Here is an 18831-nt window from a genome sequence, read left to right as displayed (position 1 = left end):
CTCAACAAAACTCAAACACCAGAGACGTGGAAAACACCAAGGCACATCATAAACTCAAAACCAATGAGAAAGAGAACATCCCAAAAACAGCCAGGAAAAAGGGACAAATTACATATAGAGTAACACACATGAATGATGGGAGACTTCTCATGGAAAACCAAGAAAGCCAGAAGCCAGTGGAGCAACTGAAAGTATCGAAAGGAAAACAAAACAAAACAAAAACACCCAGAAAAACCCTATCAACTTAGAAAGCGATACCTGGTGACAATATATTTCAAAGATGAAGGCAGTCAGGCATGGTGGTTCACGCCTGTAATCCCAGCACTTTGGGAGACTGAGGTAGGAAGATCACTTGGGGCCAGGAGGTCAAGACCGCCCTGGGCAACATGGGGAGACCCCGTCCCTACTTAAAGTACAAAAAAAAATTAGCCAGGCATGGTGGTGGGTACCTGTAATCCCAGCTACTCAAGAAGCCGAGGCAGAAGAATCGCTTGAACCTGGGAGGTAGAGGTTGTAGCGAGCCAAGATCATACCACTGCACTCCAGCTTCAGTGACAGAGCGAGACTATCTCAAAAATAAACAAACAAAAAACCAAAAAGCAAAAACAGTCAGGTGTGGTGGTGTATGCCTGTAATCCCAGCTACTCAGGAGGCTGAGGCCCAGCAATCGCTTGAAACCGGGAGGTAGAGGTTGTAGTGAGCTAAGATTGTGCCACTGCACTCCAGCCTGGGTGACAGAGCAAGACTGTGTCTCAAAAGAGAAGAAAAAGATGAAGGCAAATTTTTTTCAGTCATACATAGCTGACAGAAGTCATCACCAGTAGACCAGCACTACCAGAGATGTTAAAGGAAGTCATTTAGGCAGAAGGAAACTGACGCCAGATGGAAATCTGGGTCTACACAAAGGAATGAAGAGCAAGTAAAATGACAAATAACTGGGTGAATAAAAAAGACTTTTTCTCTTTATTTTTGAAAATCTCTTTTAAAAAGATAACTAACCATTTGGCCGGGCACGGTGGCTCACGCCTGCAATCCCAGCACTTCGGGAGGCCAAGGCAGGTGGATCATGAAGTCAGGAGTTCAAGACCAGCCTGGCCAACATGGTGAAAACCCGTCTCTACCAAAAATACAAAAATTAGCTGGGCGTGGTGGTGCACACTTGTAGTCCCAGCTACTCGGGAGGCTGAGGCAGGAGAATCGTTTGAACCCTGGAGGCAGAGGTTGCAGTGATCTGAGATCACACCACTGTACTCCAGCCTGGGTGACAGAGTGAGACTGTGTCTCAAAAAAAAAAAAAAAAAAAAAAAAGATAACTGACCACTTGACCACTTAAACAAAAATAACAGTGTATAACAGGGCTAATAACATTTTGAAATAAAAATGTATGACAACAGAAGTATAAAAACCTGGAGAGAGAAACAGAAGTTCACTCCTGTAAGGTTTTACCCCACAGGTGTGTGCAAGTACTTCTGGTGCCTCTTCATCTTCTTACAAGGATACCAGTCTTTTTGGATTAAGGTCCCACTCTTACAGCCTCATTTAACCTTAATTACCTTCTTAAAGGCCCTATCTCCAAATTCAACAAATGAATTTTGGTGGGGAGCGGGTCACAGTTTAGTTCATAACAGAAGATAAAAGATACCATGCGTTAGCACTAATTAAGAGAAAGCTGTAATGGCTATATTAATATAAAACAAAGTAGATTTCAGATCAAAGAACATTACCAGCGATAACCAAAGTTATTTTCATAATAATAAAAGGGTCGATTAAACAAAAGAACATATAATCCTAAAAGTTTAAGCAGCTAAAAGAACTCAAAATACACGAAGCAAAAGCTGATAGAACTGAATGGAAAAATAGATATATCCAGAATTATAGTCAGAGGTTTCAATATTCTTCGCACAATAATTGATAGAATAAGACAGGAAATCTGTAAGAATATAGACAATTTGAACAACACGAAGAGCAACTTAACCTATTTGACATTTGTAAAGCATTCCATCCAACAACAGCGAATATATATTCAAGTATACAATATTTAGCAACATAAGAATGTATTCTGGGCCAAAAGCAAGTCTTAATAAATTTTGAAAGGTTCAAATCAAAGTATGTTCTCTGACCACAATGAATGGTATAAAAATCGAAATCAGTAACAGAAAGATATTTAGAAAATTTCCAAATACCTGGAAACTAAACATCATACTTCTAAATAACTCATTGGTCAAAGATGAATCAGAAGAGAAATTAATACTTTGAACTGAATCAAGATAAAAATACAACATATCAAAATCCATATGACATAGCTAAAGTAGCAATCAGAGGGAAATTCATAGCAGTAAACACCTACAGGTTGAGCATCCCTATCCGAAATGCTTGGAACAAGTAGTGTTTTGCAATATCTTTTTTCCAGTTTTGCAATATTTGCATTATACTGGTTGAGCATCCCTAATCAGATTTCCTAATCAGAAAATCTAAAATTCAAAATGCTTCAATGAGCATTTCCTTTGAAAATCATGTTGATGTTCAAAAAGTTTCAGATTTCGGAGCAGTTGGCAGGAAAAAGAATAGCAAATAAAACACCGAGTAATGTAAAGAAAATAAATAATGAAGATTAAAAGTCCAGCATCATGGTGCATTCCTATAGTCCCAACTACTTAGGAGGCTGAGGCAGGAGGATCTTTTGAGCCCAGGAGTTAGAGGTCAGCCTGGGCAACATAGCGAGAACCCATCTCAAACACACACACACATGTGCACGCACACACACACACACACACACACACACAGAGGGGAAAAAATATACAGACCAGAGCAGAAATCACTGAACTCAGAAACAGAAAAACAACAAAAACAAAAACTGATAGTTTGAGATCAATAAAACTGATAAACCTCTAGCCACACTGATCAGAAAAAAAGGCACAGATTACCAACATCAAAAATAAGAAAGAGCACACCAAATACAGACTCTAGAGATTTTAAAAGGATAATAAGAGAATATTTATGAACATCCTTTTGCCAACAAGTTTGACAACAGACAAAATGAATAAATGTCTTCAATGACACCAACAGAAAAAGACTACTGGAACAAATGAAAAATTATACTTCATCAAAACTGAAAATTTTCCAAAAGATTGTAATGAAAAGCAAGACATGAACTGGGAGAAAATATCTGTAAAACATGTAGGTCTTACACGATATAAATCACTGTTCCCCAATCTTTTTGGCACCAGGGACCAGTTTAGTGGAAGACAGTTTTTCCACAAGGACAGGGGATGATTTCAGGATGAAACTGTTCCATCTCAGATCATCAGGCATTAGATTCTCATAAGGGGCGCACAACTTAGATCCCTCGCACGTGCAGTTCACAATGGGATTTGCACTCTTATGAGAATCTAATGCCACTGCTGACCTTACAGGAGCAGAGGTCAGGCAGTAATGCTCGCTCACCTGCCGCTCAACTTCTGCTGTGCATTCTAGGGGTAAGGGGGGTAACATCTGATATAAATCATATAAAGAACTATTAAAATTCAATAAGACAAATAACCCCTTACCCCCAAAATGGGCAAAAGGTTTTGAAGAGATACCACCAAAAAAGATATATGGATGGCAAATTTGGACATGAAGGATACCTGACATCATTAGTCATGAGGGAAAAGCAAATTAAAACTACGGTTAAGACAAAAAAGACTGACTATACTGCTCCATGTGGAGCAACTGGAACTCTCACACACTGCTGTGGAATTTTAAAATGCTATAACCATTTTGTAAACAGTATGGCAGTGCCTTAAAAAGTTAACTGTGTACCCAACATATGACTCAGCAATTTAACTAAGTATTTACCTAAGAGCAATTTAAAACGTCTGCCCAAAGATGTGCACATGAAAGCTCGCTGCAGAATTATTCATAAGAGCAAAAAACTGAAAACCCAAATATCCTTCAACAAGTGAATAAACAAACTGCAATATATCCATATAATGGAATGCTACTCAGCAGTGAAAAGGGAACTAATTATTGATACACAACATGGACGAATCTCAAAATAATTACAGTGAGTGAAATAGGTCAGACCAAAAAAAGAACATACTGTATGATTCCATTTACATAAAATTCTAGAAAATGCAAACTAATACGTAATAGACAGAAGGCAAATCAATGGTTGCCTGAAGACACTGAGGGAGGGGGAGAGGATTACAAAGGGGCACAAAGAAACATTTGGGTGTGACAAATATATTCACTGTCATGCTTGCAGTGGGGGTATGAGAGGTCTATACACATTGCAAAACTCACCAAATTGTATACTTTAAATACGTACAATTTAAACTACACTGGAATGATGAATAGCTATAAGGTCTGATGGCAGGGCTTAGACAGGCCTTACACCACTTCCTGCCAGGTAATCTTGATTCAGTTTATCTACCTTCTTTGCCACAGCACTTTCCCATTTATTAAAAGGTAATGCCAGCCTGGAGGACTGTTGGAAGGATTACTTTGTGTTTTGGAGTATTTTTCTGGTTCCTAGAGAACAGGTGCAAACTACTACTATCCATCTAAGGGAGAATGGTAATATTAAGCTTGAAGAGGAAAGAGAATGCTCCTCGTTAGACGAACCAGCAAGATCTGTGTGTGCAACTCGTAACACAACCTGTATACGGCCCCATCAAGAAGCACAGCTGACTTCTAAAAGATTTCCATTATTATTTTGCTTTTGCACTTGAATCCTGGCAGACTAGAGGTTAGAAGAAAAGACTCTAGCTCTTGAAAAACTGTAAAGGATGACAAGAATAAAATGCAACATAGTTTGGACCTTCAGATGTTCATTAGAAACAAAAGCAAAGTAGAGTAAGGAAAAGAACAAGGGAATAAAAATCCAAAGCTCCCCAGGCGGGCCTATCTATATGCTTTGCCACAAGCTCACAGTCCAGAATTGGGCCTGCAAAAACTTACCCTGCACCTATTATACCATTGCCATTTTACTTGTTTTCCTTATCAGAGACATTTTTCTTTAGGTTAAGGAAAATCTTATTGAAAACCTTAGAACAACAACAAAAAAAACTGGTGGTTCCTGGAACAGATGTGGCTGTGTATCCTCCTTTTTCTCTTTTTGCCTTTACAGTTAATAACCAAGATCGGTTCACTGTATTTATTCTACATAACCCAAAGCTGCATTTGTACACATCCCCTGGGATCACAGTGGTCTCTTCTCTTTCTAACCAGAACAGGGTTTTACAGCAGAAGTAATAAGCTTCATGTCAACATTTTCAAGGAAACTGACAATATAATTCTTTTGTCTCCCACTGGCTCTGTTGCTCTTTACAGAACACTGAAGTATTCTGATACAAGGACATACTGTTAAAAAGTGCTTTGTGGTGGCAAGAAGCACATGATTTAGAGTGCAGGCTATAATTAAACCTGATATATTGGAATCTTCTATTTGTAGCAACCATCTTACCAAAGAGAGGTATCTGTAACGAAGAAATGGAAATGGCAAACCAGTCTCCCTCCGGGGACAATGAGGGTACTGTTATAGTTCCATCCTCATTTCCTGACTAATTCTAAAATGGCCACCCCAAGTAAGTATAATTTTGTCTTATTTTTGTGGATTGGAACCTCTGAATCTGATGAATCTGATCACTTTGTTAAACAGCACAATAAATTGTGACTTTCCTGAATTTTATTTTACTCTCAAACATCCCAGACTATAAAACTACCACTTGGTTCATGTTCATATGTTAATGCTTCTGCTGCTTGCCAAAGACCATCCAAACATTCTTACTGTAACCTAACTCTTGACTATCAAACTGGTCCTCTCTGCCTTTCAGTACACGGTTCTCCACTGCTTGAGAGGTTCTGTGTCTTCCACCCTTACCTCATCTTTTCTTTTCATTTATCAAAACACTAACGTGACCAAATGAGCAATTCCTTTTCTTTTTTTTGGTTCCTGTACTCTAGGATGGCTACCCACTGCTTTCTTCACAGCACTAGTTCCACTTTTAAACATCACCTAAACAATCTTTTCTTCTTTTCCAAGATGTCTTCATCTGTCCTTTGGCAAAGACAGAAAAACAAGAAAGCTTTTCTTCTTATTGATTCTGCCAAGCACTGTGAAATCTAGACAGTCTGAACACAGGAATGGAGAAAAGTCATCTGTGTGACAGGGAAACTAGAGGAGAGAGGGCTGTGAGGTAAGGGCGAGTAGGTATGATGCTTCATAAACAGTTCCTGGAAACGAAAGCTCAGAGACCACAAATCTGCATGAAGAACTTCTTTGAACCTCGAGAAGAAAGGTGATAAGAACTGAAAACCCAAAACAACCCTAAATACCTGGGAGGATAATGGAAGAAGAGAGTTGAGAGGCAAAGGGGAATAAGCTCATTTGTGGAGCTTGTGCAGCTTCTGTTCGGAAGCCCAGCATGGGCACAGGCCAAATGGGGCAGCAAGCCCCGGACTCGAGTGGACTCCTAGCCTCCCCTGAGCCTCAAGATCAGGATTACAACCATACTATGGCCCTGTTTTGTGCTCTCCATGCACTGAAAAATTTGACAGGGAAAACAGAACTAAATATGTTCAGGCAAGAGACTGAGTTCTCGGCAACAGGCTTTTTACTCCTCCTTCTTTGGGTCTATGAACAGGGTTTGCCAGAAATTCCTTGGGCCAATGATTCTAAACAGCAAAATGTTTCTCATTAATTTAGAAAATGTCCACAGAAAACCAAATGTGTATCTTTTGCTAGGTACTGGAGATACAAAGAGGAAGAAGAATCTGTCTCTGCTCTGAAAAGTATTACAGTACAATTGAAGGCACAGCTGTGCAACTTACCATGCATGGCGCGGAAAGTGCTCCGACAGAGGAAGCAAAGGATGCTAGCATCCAGCCTTCAAAACTTAGGGGTGGGGATGTGAGGACAGACATGGGGGAAGTGACATGGAAGAAAATGGCTGCTTAAAGAAGTTTAAGCCTAAACATCAAAGGAGATTCATGAAAATAATAATAATAACAAAATGTGTCTAGGGATCTAAAATAGTTTGGTTTAGAGAGTGGAATGTAAATGTGCAGAAAGGAAAGAATGAGAGAGACGGCAGCAGGAGGATGAGGCAGAGGCCAGATCCTGAAGCGACTAGAAACAATTTCAAATGTTCATAGACAAAGAAATAAAGCCACATTTCTAAAAAACTAAAGGTAATCACTAACAGAAAGAATAGTATTTTCCAAATCTCCAAAGGAGGAGGAAAATAATGGAAGTGAAAAAAGATAAGACAAAACACAATCAAACCACCAAGGAAACCATAAAACAAAATAAACAGGAAAAGGGCTAAACATAATAGCAATTACAATAAAATGAAATAGTTAAATTCATCTACTGAAAGACAAACTTTCACACTGGATTAAAAACACAGCTATGTGTCCTTAACAAGAGTTACATGTAACACAAAATGACATAAAAAGCTAAAGGAGTGTGGCAGCAGGTGCCTATCGTCTCAGCTACTTGGAAGGATCATCATATTCCAAGACTTCGAGGCTGCAGTGCATGTGATTGCCTCCTGTGAACAGCCACTGCACTCCAGCCTGGGCAACATAGTGGAATCCTGTCTCTTTAAAAAAAAAAAAAAAAAAAAAAAAAGCTAAAGATACGGGAAGGATCAGAAGAAACAGAAAAAAAAAAAAAAAAAAATCCACAACCATGGTTAGAGACTAAACAAATTAGGGGATAAAAAGGACAGAAAAGAACGGAATATATTTACAAAGTTGATTTATGATATAATTATAGTACTTTATACCCTAGAAACACAAATTCTATTCAAATGTTCATGGAATATTTATAAAAACTACCCATATATAAGGCCACAAACAAAATCTCAAATTCAGAAAAGTATTTTACAGCCTCTATTTTCTGTTAATGTAATAAGAAAATAAGACTTAATCACTTGGGAATAGAGAATAAAACTAAGCAATATTGACAAGAAATTTTTCACCTGAAATGTTTTTATTTTTAAATAAGAGAATTATTTTTTAAAGCATTAAGCGTTTAACTCAGAAACTTGGAAAAAGGGCAACAAAATAAACAAAAAAGTAAAAAAGAAGAATTAAAGGCAGGGGGAAAGGTATACAAATATACAAAATGCTATAAGCACTGTAGACCACATATATATGCATACATATGCATATTTATATCACACATATATGCATATATGTATACGTAAACACACACACATATATATGCATATTTACATCAAAATCAAGAGTTGGTTCTCTAAAAAAAGATGCCCTCCAATAAAACAAATCCAATTGGTGCCAGCCCAGCCGCAATAGAATAAAGCATCAGGTAGATTTCTAGGGTTCCCAACTCCAGGCTCTGGCTCTCAGGTGGCATCTCGTGAGCTGCCTGGGGCTGGGGGGAACTTGCTGTCCTGAAGGGAAGGACACAAGCCTGGCTGGACTTGCTACCCGTTAACTGTAGAGCCTTTGGGCCACGAATGAACAGAGGCAGTAGTCAGGCAGTGGTCAATGTGAGCCTTGGGTGAAACCAAGTGCTGTGCTGGCTTCAGGAATGACCCAGCACAGTCCCAGTGGTGGCCACAGTGGTGCTTGCTTGTGTCACCCCTCCCCTAGCACCAGGCAGCTCAGCACAGAGAGAGAGAGAGACTCCATGTGTTTGGGGGAAAAGTCAGGGAAGAGAACAAGAGTTTCTGCCTAGTAATCCAGGGAATTCTCTTTGATTTGACCCAACGTTGGTACCTCTGCAAGTCTACAAGAGCCAGAGCTCTGAGCTTGGGGTGCCCCCTAATGCAGACACAGCTGCAGTAACCAAAGACTTAGATCACAACACCCAAGACTCTAAATACCTGGAAAGCCTTCCCAAGAAGGATGAATACAAACAAGCCCAGACTGCAAAGACTACAATAAATACCTAACTCTTCAATGCCCAGACACTGACAAAGATCCGCAAGCATCAAGACCATCCAAGAAAACATGACCTCACCAAATGAACTAAATAAGACACCAGTGAACAATGCCAGCAAGACAGAGATACGTGAGCTTTCAGATAAAAAACTCAAAATAGCTGTTTTGAGGAAGCTTTATGAAATTTGAGATAACACGGAAGGAACGCAGAATCCTATTTAATTTTACAGAGACTGAAATAGTTAAAAAGAATCAAGCAGAAAAATGCAACATACTGAAGAATGCATCAGAGTCTCTTAACAGCAGAATTGATACAGGAGAAGAAAGAATTAGTAAGCTTGAAGACAGGCTATTTGAAAATACACAAAGAAAAAGAAAAAAAGAGTAAGAAAGAAAGAAGCATACCTACGAGATCTAGACAACAGCCTCAAAAGGGCAAATCAAATAGTTACTGGCCTTAAAGAGGAGATAGAGATATTGGGGTAGAAAGTCTATTCCAAGGGATAATCACAGAGAACTTCCCAAACTTAGAGAAAGATATCAATATCCAAGTACAAAAGGTTACAGAAACCCACCAAGCAGATTTAACCCAAAGAAGACTAGCTCAAGGCATTTCATAACCAAACTCCCAAATGTCAAGGATAAACAAAGGATCCTAAAAGCAGCAAGAGAAAATAAATTATACAATGGAGTTCCAATATGTCTGGCAGCAGACTTCTCAGTGGAAACCTTTCAGGCCAGGGAAGAGTGGCACGACATATTTAAAGTGCTGAAGGAACTATCTTTCACCCTAGAATAGTATATATATCCAGTGAAAATATCCTTCAAACATGAGGGAGAAATAAAGACTTTCCCAGACAAACAAAAGCTGAGGGATTTCATCAACACCAGACCCATCCTACAAGACATGCTAAAGGTAGTTCTTCAATCTGAAAGAAAAGGATGCCAATGAGCAGTAAGAAATCATCCGAAGGGACAAAACTCACTGGTAACCACAAGTACACAGAAAAACACAGAATATTATAATACTGTAATTGTGGTGTATAAACTACTCATACTTTGAGTGGAAAGACTAAGACGAACCTATTAAAATAACTACAACAACTTTTCAAGACATAGACCATATAATAAGATATAAATAGAAACACAAAAAAGTTAAAAAGTAGAGGGGTAAAGTTAAAGTGTAGAGTTTTTATTAGTTTTCTCTTTGCTTGTCAGTTTGTTTCTGCAGTCAGTGTGAAGCCTGTCATCAGTTTAAAATAATGGGTTATTAAATGGTATTTGTAAATCTCATGGTAATATCAAGTCAAGAGACGTGGAACAGATACACAAAACAACAAAATGCAAGAAATTAAAACATACCATATGAGAAAATCACCTTCACGAAGAGAAGGAAATACCACAAAACAACCAGAAAACAAATAACAAAATGGCAGGAGTAAGTCCTTACATAAAATATTGAATATAAATGGACTAAACTCTCTAATCACAAGATATAGAGTGGCTGAATGGATTAAAAAAAATGGGACTTAACAATCCATTGCCTACAAGAAACACACTTCACCTATAAAGACACATATAGGCTGAAAATAAAAGGATGGAAAAAGATATTCTATGCAAATGAAAACCAACAAGGAGCAAGAGGAACTAGACTTAAATCAGACAAAATAGACAGCGAGACAAAAATTAGACAAAGAGACAAAGAAGGTCATTATATAATGGTAAAGGGGCCCATTCAGCAAGAGAATATAGCAATTGTAAATACATATGCACCCAACACTGGAGCACCCAGATAGATAAAGCAAATATTATTAGCGCTAAAGAGAGAGACAGATCCCAGCAAAAGCTGGAGACTTCAACACCCCACTTTCAGCACTGGACCAAACATCCAGACAGAATATCAACAAACATCAAACTTCATCTGTACTACAGACTAAATGGACCTAATAGATATTGACAAACCATATCATCCAAAAGTTGCAGAATACACATTCTTTCTCCTTAGCACATGGGTCATTCTCAAGAATAGTTCATATGTTAGGCCACAAAACAAGTCTTTAAAAATTCAAGAAAACTGAAATCTATCAAGTATCTTCTCTGACCACAATGGAATAAAACTAGAAATCAATAACAAGAGGAATTCTAGAAACTATTCAACATAGAAATTAAAAAATAGGCTCTTGAATAACCAGTGGGTCAATGAAGAAATTAAGAAAGAAATTAAAACAGTCTGAAGCAAATGAAAATGGAAACACAACATACCAAAATTTATTGGATACAGCAAAAGCAGTATTAAGAGGAAAATTTACAGCAATAAGCACCTACAACAAAAAAGTAGAAAAACTTCAAATAAACAACCTAACATCTTAAAGAATTAGAGAAGCAAGAGCAAACCAAACCCATAACGAGTAGACGAAGAGAAATAATAAAGACCAGAGCAGAAATAAATGAAACAAACAAACCAACAAAAAAAGATACAAAAGATCAACAAAATGAAAGGTTTCAAAAGATAAACAAAATCAACAAACCTTTAGCCAGACTAAGAAAAAAAGAGAGAAGATCAAATAAATAAAAAGCAGAAATGAAAAAGGAGGCATTTGGCTAGGTGCAATGATTCACACATGTAATTCCAGCACTTTGGGAGGCCAAGACAGGCAGATAGCTTGAGCTCAGGAGTTCAAGATCAGACTGGGCAACATGGTGAAATCCCATCTTTGCCAAAAATATCGTTAAAAAATTAGCCGGGCCTGGTGGCATGCAAGGGAACTTTTGGGAGTGATAAAAAGGATCTGTAGATACATCATCCTATATGGTAGCCACTGTGTAGCTACTGAGTATCTGAAATGTGGCTATTGTAACTGAGAAACTAAATTTTAAATACAATTTAAATAAGTTTAAGTTTAAAATTTAAAAATTGATACCGGACTTATTGGAAAACATCTAAGTTTCTTTGGACAAACTTAAGTATGAGAATCTGTTTTCAACTCTAAATTTTATGAAATCTGAATACAAATCAAGTATTCTGATGAAAATTTAGCATCTGAATTGGGATGTAAATGTAAAATGTTCACTGGATTTTGAAAACTTAGTCTCAAAAAAATGAATGTGAAATGGCTTACTAATAATTTTGTTATATTGATTACATGTTGAAATAATTTTTGACTGTTAAATACATTATTAAAATAATTTTTGTTTCTTTTAACCCTTTAAATGTGGTAGCTACTAAAAATGTAAAATTACCTATCTCACATTACATTTCGACTCGATAGTGCTGTTCTACGTCTTCACTGTGGTGGTGGAAACATCTGTCAAAACTGTGCACTTAAAATGCATACATTTTGTTGTATAAAAATTATGCCTCAATAAAGTAGATAAAAATATTAAATTGGTAGCGAATATATGCTTGTGTGTGTGTGCACATATGTGTGGGAAGGAGGGCATATGTGGGAAGGAAGGAGTATGTATCAATGAGTATCTTGTCTGTGATCTTTCCTTATCAATAATCAGAAAGGAAAAAAATTCACTGAGTACATACATGCAAAAGTAACTGTTCTTCTGAAGAGTCACCATATTAAATTATATTATAGTTATTTAATGTGTGCATCCCTCACTAGACTTTGAGTTTCTTGGAGGCAGGAACCCTGTTTTGTGCATCTCTGTATAAACCTAGCACTTAACATAGAAAGTTAACATAGCACCTTAGCAGTGTTTTGCAATGGTAGAATTCTCCCAGATACTTCATATAGTTTAATTCTGTCAAAATCCCTGTAAATACGGTATTATTAGTGCCAGTTTTCAGACGAAAAACTGAGAATGAGAAGGTCACAAAGGTTAAAGTAACTTGCCAAATATCCAGAGCTAATAAGTGAAACAGCATGTTCCAAACCCACACTTACAAGTCCCAGGCCCATTCTTCCACCCTCCTCCATACTGCCACCTCTCCACGTAGGCATTTCACAACTGTCTGATGAAAGACTGAGTCAAAGTAAAGATTTGTATTTAGGGGCAATGGAACCACAGACACTTTCCTGAACCTCTAGTGTTACAGCTTCTTAGTCTTGAATAGGCTCTCTCTAGACAAAGAGCCACCTGGCAGCTCTTACTAGAAGATCAGAAAGGGTGACTATAGTATGGAAAAAAATATTCCACCCCAATTAAACTTTCCATTTGGGAGTCTGAAGAAGAAAAATAACACAGAACAAAGAGTATGGGAAAGAGAAAAAAGGAAATGCTGAATCTGCTAATATAGCTAATTAATGCAAAAGAATGAGTATAACAGCAACTTCAGCATTCAAAAACGAAAAGTTAGGAGATCTAGAGAGGTACAGTTTCTAAGTCTTTTGGAGCTCTCCTTTAATTAGCCTCCCTGAATCTCAGCATTCCTGTTTGAATAATCCGTATTTCTGGTTATTTATTCAGCTCCCCACTGCTATGCAATACCAAGCCATATGCTACAGAAATATATCACTTCATATTTGCACTCAACCATCCAAAGACACTGGCAATTCAGACCTTTAAGAACCTTAAGGAAAAGTCTCTTCAGACCATTGTGTTAAGGTTAGAAGACTCAAGAAGCCAAATGCATCTTTTATTTATGCTATTTACTTGAGAGAAGGTGGGTCATTTCAACAAAAGGACAAGCAATTAGAAGGGTAAGGGAGATAAACAAAAGACTCAAGAGAGTAAAGCTAGCAAAAATCAGCTAAACACAAAAGGCCTCTGAGTAATTTCTCATGCCCCGCTCTGCACTTTAAAAAAAAAAAAATTGTTTTTGAAAGCAATTCCTCAAAGGAAGACTTTTGGTCAATGCAAGGTCTGGTACGCACTGGACAAATGAAGAGGTCTACTGTGCCTCCAGCCCTTCAGAAGCCTTTTAAGATGTTTTAGAAATATACACAATAAGTCATCACTTAACATCACAGATAGACTTGGAAATGGCAACTTTAAGTAAAACGGGATATAGCAGGTCAGATCCTCAAATAATACCGTTGTAACAATGATCAGAAAACCTGGTTTCATTATACATCATTTCGCTTAAAGTTGTGGTTTCCAAGAATGTTATTGATGATGTTAAGTGAGGACTTACTGTACCTGGATAATCCTAACATCATTTTAAACACAAAAATGGTCACTGTAGAATTTGTTATAATGGTAAAACATTGGAAATATCCTCAATGCCAGCAACAGAAGAATACCAACTAAGCTACAGTCCCTTGGAGGCCATGATGCAGTTACTGAAAACTCCCATGAAGATTATTCACAGCACGGGAAACAGCATGCTATGTTTGAAATGTCGCAATATAGAAAATCGTATGTGTGGCAGGCTTAAAAAGTTGTTAAAAATTATAGAAGAAAAGACTAGAAGAAAATATACACCCAAAGACAGGCTGTGTTTAGGTCACAGAACTGTTTTTCTAACTTTGTGGAGACAGAAATTCTGTCTTAGGTATTTCTGTGTATGCCCAGCACTTAAGATAGTACCTTGTCAATGTTTTAATAGCAGTTTTGTATGCTAGTATTCTAAATTCTATTTAACAAATATATATCGCATTTCTGAAAAACCTTTCCAAAGAAATATCTTAGTTCAACAGAGCTTTCAGTACACTTGAAGTTTTAAGACAGCAGACTCTGGCTCCATTTCTTGTTCTTGTTTTTTCTTTAAATCTCAACTTGCTCCTTCTGTAGGGCACAATTTCATAATGACTAGAATCTTCCAACCACATAAACATGCTCATTTTTTTTTTAAAGTCCCTTGACCCTATGGCACACTCTGGTTATCCTCTCAGCCTTTCCCCACACACTTCTCTACTCCCCTTCCTAGACAGGGTCTCAAGAATTATCAGTATAAGCATCCTCTTCCCTTTTTGCTTCTAACTTTAGGATTCTACAAAATAACTGTGAAACTAATATAAGATCCAATTTCAGGAATTAGAGTATAAATAATAAGACATACAAGGAAAGTACTATAAATAAAAGTTTCTGGAACTATCTTGCACATTTTCATATTTCCTAAGCTAGGCATATAGCACATGTACAACTCATTACTGAATGAGGAGTGAAAAATACGAATGATATACTGCTTTCAATAAAAATACAGAAAAACATATGGCATAGATAGGTCTATGTGATATATACAGAAAATTAGTCCAAGTTTAGAAGTAATGACTAGATTTCCCCAAAACTAACACACTATGGGAAGGAGAGGAAAAACACCAACGTCCTTCAGTGGAGTGGACATATTAGCAACCACCACAGTAGGGCACAAACAGAACACAATATACTTTTTATTCATCTACTCTAACTTTAGGAAAGACCACATACCTACACAAACACATCCTCATGCTTGAAGACTTTACTCTTCAGGGTAAAGTCTAGGAAACCCAACAGAATAAATGACCATAGCTACATGCTCTTGAATTCAAGCTAACAGTGAAAAGTCAGGCAAAAAAGGTGGGAAAACTAGGACTTTCGAAACATACCTGAGCATGAGATTCATCAGCTGAAGACCCTCGCCCTTCAGGAAGCGCTCACGGTTAGAACTAAGCATTAGACAGGAGCAAAGGGAATCAAATAGATTCTCCATCATCTCCTGCTCCTCAGCCGTGCTGGGATTGTGTCTTTTAAACACCTGTCAAGCAAAAACAGCACAAAGCACAGAACTGTAAGAGAATGTTTTTTCATGAGCCTCCATCCAACAATTTCTAAAACCTGTGGGTCATAACTCTACGGCTGAAGAAACAGAAGCTCACCAAACAAAATTCTCATCAGTTTCCATTTTAAAGAAACTAAACAATTCACATATATTAAATAAATGCAAACAAACAAACAAACAAAAAAAAGCCAAAACACTCAACTGACCACTGGGTCCATCAGTAATTGACAGTTCCAGGCAAGCAGATTTTTTTTAAAAACCAAAACCCAAATAAAAACCAAAACCTTTTTATTGTGAAATATAACACAGATACCGAACAACTCCATAAAGGACATATAAAACTAAATGAATGAAGTGAACACCCCTGAAATCATTATCCAGGATGAGAAACAACTTTGCCAACTACCCTCAAAGCCCTCCACTTGCCCAACCCAACCATATCTCATTTCTTCCCCTTCTAAAAGCAACCACAATCCAGGGGGGTGAATCATGGTTCAATATAAGGAAGCGTTTCCTGACAATCAAGGCCACTGAATTCCCTCACAGGGGAGCTGGAGCTTTAATTCATGGGAAGGGCTTATAGCAGAAGCCTTCTTTTTGCCAGAGATGTAAGGCATGTTAAGAGAAGCCTTTAAACAGTATATGCATACCCATTCAGTCTACTACGAGAAGATCAATAGTCTCACAGGAAAAGGACTAAGCACCTTCCCAGAACTGGAAACAGATTCGCATTTCAAAGCTCTATTTTTGGGGTGGAGGCCAAGCCACTCGGGCTGCTGGCACCAAGATGGAAGCTGTATGCAAACTGACATCTCAGACTCTCCCAACACTCTCAAGATTTTATCCAAATGATCTATTTTCAGTCCTGTTTTTAGAATAACACAGATGAAACTTATAAGAGGAAATCTTAACAATATTTTCAGAATGCCAGCAGAATAACATTTCAACTGGATTTACATTTCTTACAGTGAGAAAATGGCAGTTTCCAAGCTCTCAGTCCAGCCTTCAGCACCACATCCTTCCCTATCCTCCCCTTGACCCCCACCCCACTGCAGTGGAACTTGGACTCCTTGAGCTTATTCAGATCCTAAATGAACATACTCCATTTTCACAGCAGACTGAAAGGAAGGTTGGTGAACAATCTTGGGAGTGGGTCAAATGAAAATAATTTGGTATGCCTGGCCCAAAACATACACACTTAAGCAGGAGGCACATCTTTTTTGAGTTGACAATATCATATCAGAAAACGAAGAAAATTCATATCTGACACACAGTGATGTCTGGCCATAAAGAGCAAATGACTAAGAAAAGGAGGCAAACCATGTCCCTCCATATAATCCTCAAACCTGCCAACATACTCCATATGGCTTGCAGCACATGGCTCATTCCTTCCCACAATTTCCAGCTCCACCTCCCATTCAAAGCAGGCCATGTATCTTACAGCAGAGAGGAAGCATAAGAATTACTCACAGATAACTGCTGAAGAAGCACATCGATTCCATCCAGCTCCCCAAGCAATTCCCTGTTTTCTAAAAGGGGGAAAAAAATAGAGGAAGAAAAAAAAATGAACCTAACTGTCAGATTTTACAGCCGTCTAACACTGATACATCAGCAAACAAAATCAATACAGCTTGACAGAGTACAAAAGCAGCACAGGGAGCGAGAGGGAGAGCAAGGGGATGCCAAAGGCAAGAGAGCTTGCTGTCATGATCTGAAACAAGCCTGGCTCCTATCCTAACAGAATATCAATACTGAGAGGGCGCCTCACCATCATTGTCCTGGAGCAATATGGCCAGCACTTCACTGCAATACAGTTTGTTGGCGTCGAAAGGCATCTTTGCCTATGGGGAAATAGGAGAAATGAGAAAAATATTAAGGGGTCTTGCTTCCTTCCCCAGGACAAATTTTTCATGAGTGCTACGATCTGAGTTAGAGAGAAGGAGAAGTTAGAAAGGGAAAAGGCAGTTAAGGGGGAAAACGTTGGCCTCTGCTCTCAAGAGACCAGAACCAAGTAAAGTGACAGACTGAAACAATGGTTCTCACATTCTTAATGCCCAGGTATTAAGGTTACCTCCTCGGTAAAGACTTCCAAGATTTCCCATTTTGAGTCCAGAGATTATATATGTCTAGCCCATAGTACTCAAATATGAACTAGAAGAATGAGAGTTTTGAACTTTTAAGACTAAAACTCACCATGAAGCTTAATTCACAAGCTACAATCATGAAATTAGGCTATAAATTAGTTAATATATGAGCAGAGAAGTTGAAAAGAAAGCAATTCTTGATTAACTGAATGTATTTATCACAAAGTAGTTCCTTCTGGATTTTTTTAATGCTTAAAATTTAATGTGAAATCATAAACCTATCTGCTAGCATGCCATAATCTGCCTACTATTTAAAAAGGAAACCACATTAAATATGCAAAAATGTGTTAATATTTTAACACCCAAATTACTACCCACAATTCTTTCCCTGCTGCATGCTCTGCTACTTGGGAGTTTCAGAGGGGACACATCTACTGCACAGACTATCTTTCATGGCTGTCCTCACTGTTGCTTCGGTAGTGAGACTTAAATATCTCACCATTATCACTGCCCCTTGGATGAAGGTGCACAGAGAGGAGCGAGTCTCAGTGATGTGTTTTTATTTATGGTGTCTATGATCCTTAAAATGCAGGCACGTAAACAATGACTATTAATCAGCAGCAACCTTTGCTACCTATCTGTGTTTTTGAAATGACAAAGAATTTCTGTACTTGGAAAAGACAAGGGAAGTATTTATTTTGGAACTAACACTTCCATCACCTTACCACCATTCACAGATCTGTTTAGACACTGGTTTTGTACTTAAAGAGGAAGAGTTGCACCTAATCAAGCAATATTCAGCATCATTTCAGTTTTCTGTGCACGTCTCCCTCATCAAGCTAAGTGCAGCCTACAGGGTTTCAGGAGGTCAACCAAGTATGACCATCTTAGGTTAAATGATCTATAAATGCAAGGTCTTACATGTGCTAAATGTAAGATATGCTCCCGGGGCAAGCTTGAAGCCTTGTTTCAAGAAATTCAGCATAATAGTCAGGGCTTAATGCAATCTGTGGTATGTTTCACTTTAAGAAAAATGGTTTCATATTAATGAAAATCAAAACATGAAGGTGAAAAGCCAAGGAGTAAGCATCCCTATCAAAATCCAGGATTCGCGAACAAAATTTCCCACTCAAATTATATAAGTGCCAAGTATTGCTATTATATTTTAAAAGATTTAAGCCGCACCAACTTAAACGTTAA

At 37.9% G+C, this 18831-nt stretch overlaps 1 protein-coding gene across 1 annotated transcript in view; it reads right to left on the bottom strand.

Moving 5' to 3' along the window:
- The window catches only part of CTNNBL1 (catenin beta like 1), a 179201-nt gene that overhangs the window by 78371 nt on the left and 81999 nt on the right, over window positions 1-18831 (bottom strand). The window contains exons 8-10 of the mRNA XM_010355334.2: window positions 17316-17388; window positions 17018-17076; window positions 15375-15523 (exon numbers count right to left, since the gene is read on the bottom strand). Coding sequence (XP_010353636.1) covers window positions 15375-15523; window positions 17018-17076; window positions 17316-17388 — 281 coding nt within the window. The remainder of the gene's footprint in view (window positions 1-15374; window positions 15524-17017; window positions 17077-17315; window positions 17389-18831) is intronic.

This window comes from Rhinopithecus roxellana, chromosome 13, assembly GCF_007565055.1.
Source record: "Rhinopithecus roxellana isolate Shanxi Qingling chromosome 13, ASM756505v1, whole genome shotgun sequence".
In the NCBI taxonomy this organism is placed as follows: Eukaryota; Metazoa; Chordata; class Mammalia; order Primates; family Cercopithecidae; genus Rhinopithecus; species Rhinopithecus roxellana.
The sequence above is the reverse complement of the archived record's forward strand: the minus strand, read 5'-3'. Positions and strand labels throughout refer to the sequence as shown.